The sequence below is a fragment of the Lolium perenne genome, chromosome 7 (assembly GCF_019359855.2).
Source record: "Lolium perenne isolate Kyuss_39 chromosome 7, Kyuss_2.0, whole genome shotgun sequence".
In the NCBI taxonomy this organism is placed as follows: Eukaryota; Viridiplantae; Streptophyta; class Magnoliopsida; order Poales; family Poaceae; genus Lolium; species Lolium perenne.
This window is the reverse complement of record NC_067250.2, coordinates 263,331,159-263,335,758: the sequence shown is the minus strand read 5'-3', so window position 1 is coordinate 263,335,758 and position 4,600 is coordinate 263,331,159. Positions and strand designations below refer to the sequence as shown.

Here is a 4,600-nt window from a genome sequence, read left to right as displayed (position 1 = left end):
TTTCATCGGAGAAGCACTTTCAGGGATACTTACTACGGTAGGGGCAGCTGGACATATCCCAGGGGTTGTGCCACATTTTATCCCTGGTGGTATCTCCCATGTTCAGTACACAGACGACACTCTAATCCTTATTCAGAACACGGAAGACAACATTTACAACCTCAAATTCCTGCTCATGTGTTTTGAAGATATGTCAGGATTAAAGATCAACTACCACAAAAGCGAAGTAATTGTGATGGGACAATCCCTGGAAGAACAACGAAGAGTCGCAAAAAAATTCAATTGTTAGCGGGGGACTTTCCCTTTTATGTACCTCGGCCTTCCCATTTCGGATAGAAAGTTACGCCTCGAACAATGGTTGTTCTTGGTGAGGAAGCTGGCGGGAAGGATTGAACCTTGATTGAGCAAACTACTTACTTCAGGAGGAAGGCTCATCCTCTCAAATGCATGTCTAGATAGCATCCCAATTTTTGCGATGGGTCTCTATCTATTGCATGACGGGATTCATGCTAGATTCGACTCACACCGGGTGAGGTTCTTTTGGGAAGGGTCTAGAACAAAACGTAAATATCATACGGTGAATTGGCCAACAATGTATCGCCCGAAATCCACATGGGGATTAGGGCTTCTTAAATCCAAAAAGATGAATATTGCATTACTTAGCAAATGAATTTGGAAGCTCTACCAAGAGGAAGACACCATCTGGTCAAAGATCATCTGAGCCAAGTACAAATATGCAAATAACTTGTTTCAGGGTTTTGAGCAAGGTGGGTCACAATTCTGGAAAAACTTACACAAAATCAAACACTATTTCAAGTTGGGGGCCAAACACATGATCGATGATGGGCGCCGAACATGCTTCTGGTCTGACTGGGGGGATGGGGGATCACCCTCTTAAGGAGGCATTTCCTAACCTCTTCAACGTACGTGAGAACCCATCCCAATCTGTTGCTTCAGTCTTCGGCGTTGGAGAGTTAAACATCCGCTTCCTTCGGTCGCTCAATCAGGACGGGATGAGACAGTGGTCACAACTAGCTACACTTCGGGAGAATTTTTCTTACGGGAATGGTAAAGACAAGGCCAGCTGGCACCTTAACCCCTCGAGCACCTTCTCGGTGCAATCGATGTATGCTAAACTGGCACAAGGGGCTTCAGTAGCTTTCCATAAGGACGTGTGGGAGGCCAGCGTGCCTTTAAAGATCAAGATCTTTGCTTGGCAGCTCATCTTGGACAGACTGCCATTAAGTCAACAGATAGCCACTAGACATGGTCCGACCACGGAGAACTGCGCGCTCTGCGGAGCCGTGGAAGATGCAGGGCACATTTTCTTTAACTGCTCTCTAGCTAAGTTTGTTTGGTGCTCAATGCATGAAATCTTAGGTTGCAACGGGAGCCCGACAAACTTCCCACAATTTCATGCCATCCTCTCAAGCCTATCGGGAAGGACCCGCATGCTTCTCTGGTTTCTTTTCCTAGCCTAGTCCTAGGATTTATGGAACATCCGCAATAAACCCACAATAGAGAAAAAAATGATTAATTATCCTGCTAACGTTATTTTCAAAACTGCCATTTTTCTACAGTGCTGTACCGTCAAGGCAACACCAAGCGATCGGTAGGGACTCAGGTGGATGGAAAACAAGCCGAGGGAGCTTTACGCCACTGTGAGACCAAGAACTCCAAGCTGAAGAGGACCATGTAGCTGCTGTTGATGCTTAGCTCTTTCCTGCATGTGTTCGGGCTGTTTGATATCGTATTTCCGTTTGTTGGCTAAGCTATATGCCGCAGCATGTATCAGACTATGTATGAACCTAAGGGCTTTATTAATTTAAAGTCGGGCATTATGATACCTTTTATCTAAAAAAAAAGTGAACAAGTATTGGAGGAGCTGGCCGGTGACCATGCTATAGGTAGGGTGTCAAGTCGGAGCCCACCTAAATCCCACTTGTATTTCTAGTGTAAATTTTGACATAAAATTTTAAACTACAAAACTTAAAATACACTAAAAATGAGATCCCACCGGGATCCCACCTTAGACACCCTAGCTATAGGCGCGACCTGCTGGACACAGCCGCTGGGATTCACCAGGACAACGAAACGTTCGCGGTAGCCAGCAAACAGACAGCCACGTTGTTTGTTCTTGCGGTCGACCCAAGGACATGATCAAGCAGGAGTCGTAGTAGAGAAGGAGGCTGGGACGAAGGGGACGGAGGCAAGAGCGATGATCAGTCGGCAGCGGGATTCACTACGAAAATGTGACTGCAGACAAACGGATCGATCGGTTCGATAGGTGCAATGGCGAAGTCAGAATTTTAGCAAATAGTATGCCATATCAACATTTTTTTGCGTCTATTGATAACGATTCTTTTTACAATGTATACAAAAATAAAGATTATGGAATATAAAAAAATAATGAAATAAAAAAGAGATTTTGCATTATAACCGAAAAGGTAAACTGTTAGACACATGCAACATCAACAAGACCCTTGTAATATTGACCTAAATCCTTATTGTTGCGTGCATCCCTAAATTCATTTCCAATGTATTCGGCCGTGAGATATTTATTGTTGCAACACTACAAAATACAGTCCAATTATACTAAAATAAACAAAAAAATATTAAAAAGGATGCTACAAAAAGCTACAACGAAACATACAGCTTCAAACTATAACCCGTGCTGGGCTCGCCCCAAAATATGCAAATGGGGAAGGCTGCTCCATCTCACTTAGAGCGACGCATCTACCATTTGAATACGAAAAACAAAGATTGTGATATTCCTGTAGCCAAGCGTGTGGAGTATAGGCTGACGGATGCTTTTTGGGAGGTTCCGAAATCAAGAGAAAAGAGATAAGATGCGATATTATCTGTTGATGTATAAGAAGCAATACACGTCTCATTTTTTTATAGCGAAAAACACAAGTCTCATGTTATCAAGGCGGTACACGTCTTAGTAGAAATCTGCTTGACCTCTTCTATTGTGAGAGTACACAACACTGCGTGTTTTTTTTTTGAAAGGGGGGTAAAAGCTTTGCCCCATTCATTGAATAAGAAAGAGTTATGGTTTGTTACAAGCGGAGTAAAAACTCGGAAAACAAAAGATTACTCTCGCGGCATGATAGAACCCAAGTGTGTAGAACCCACCGCGCTCCAAAGAGCCGCCTCTCCTTTAATTTTAGCTACAACAACCATCGGCATGGTGGAAACCTTACGGAAAACCCTCGCGTTGCGCTCGTTCCAAATTTCTCAAGAGGTGAGCATGATGAGTGACGCGAAGGATTTCTGTCTCGTGCCATTGACGAAGATGAAGCTTAGCCACCAATCTTGTGGCTAGAGTTCATGTGTGTTTGGAAAGTTTATCTTTGTTGGTTACAACACGTGGCCTCCGTTTTTAGGTATAGGGGTTCCTGTTTTCGGCGCAGACAATGTTTTGTAGTGTGTGGTCTTTTGCCGGTTTTCTGAAATTAACTACACGATATATGGTTTTTGGGTTTCGTGTTTCTTATTAACTTGATCATTTTTCCTCTTCTATAATGCGGGAGCCTATGATGAGGTTCCATGAAAAAGAAGAAGAATGGAACTCTAAATCCCCGCTTGGGATGTATGGAATTATGTACCCCTCTAAACAGCAACCCGTATATGAACAACAACCAAACCGTTGATTACGCTCTAACTTATTTCCGATTGTGAAGCTGAAACATACACACGTGTCATTCGGTGACAGTAACTACAGCAAGCGGTGAATGGCAAACTAGCACTGGCGTAGACGGAGATGATCAGGTACATTATGCCATGGATCGCGGCGGGCAACGGTGATATTCTGGGAGGCTGCGGGGATGAGCCGGTTCTTGGATGTTCTTACAGTGGAGCTATCATCGTCCTAAATCCGGCCTGCCGCGCCTCCCGTTGGAGCAGAGGGCGGCTCGGTTCCTACTGTCGATCACTTTGCTGCTGCCTTGCCTTAGCATGCTCCCACCGTCGACGCCGCCTCAAAATGCCGCACAACTGTCTGGGCTTGCTGCTTCATTGGGTCTCGGTGCACAGCTCTCTCGATCCCGCCGTCGGAAGAATAGTTGGCTCGGAGTTTTATGCTAATAACAGGAAGTTGCACGACCAAAAAGAAGCACGGCTACCGCCCGCCCAGTGGAGCAGGGTCCACTAACAGGCGGAAGTTACGCTAGTGGCGATCACCAGGCGATCGCGTTTAGGGCTAGGTTTTCCTCTGTTTGAGTGGTGGTTATCGGCGGCGAGCGGGATCTTGACGGCAAGCTCTCCCTCGCGCGGTGTGGTGTGGTTCTCCCTTCGTGCCCCCGGCGCGGACGTGGAGTTTCAGCGCTCCCTCCATGGCGTCGGCTCCCCGTAGGACGGCTCGTGGCGGCGGTTCATCCAGGACCCCATCGCGATCTCCGGCTAAGTCGGGAGCGGACGAACTGGCAGCGGGCTTGTCAACGAAGATGGGCGATCTTCTTCTGACGGAGAAGGAAGCCTCCAGCCTCGTCATCAGCGGTGCGGAAACGTCGAACATCCCTCGCCCGAGGTGGGCGGTGGTGGGCAAGGTGTGCTCGCCAAGGAAGCTGGTGATCGGAGCATTGGAGCGGGCTATGCT

At 46.6% G+C, this 4,600-nt stretch overlaps 1 protein-coding gene across 1 annotated transcript; it reads left to right on the top strand.

The window, feature by feature from the left end:
- Positions 1–878: 878 nt before the first annotated feature.
- Positions 879–1,699, top strand: LOC139833928 (uncharacterized). Its single transcript, XM_071824301.1, has 2 exons — positions 879–1,380; positions 1,581–1,699. The coding sequence occupies exons 1-2, from the start codon at positions 879–881 to the stop codon at positions 1,697–1,699; spliced, it is 621 nt and encodes a 206-aa protein (XP_071680402.1).
- The last annotated feature ends 2,901 nt before the right edge of the window (positions 1,700–4,600 follow it).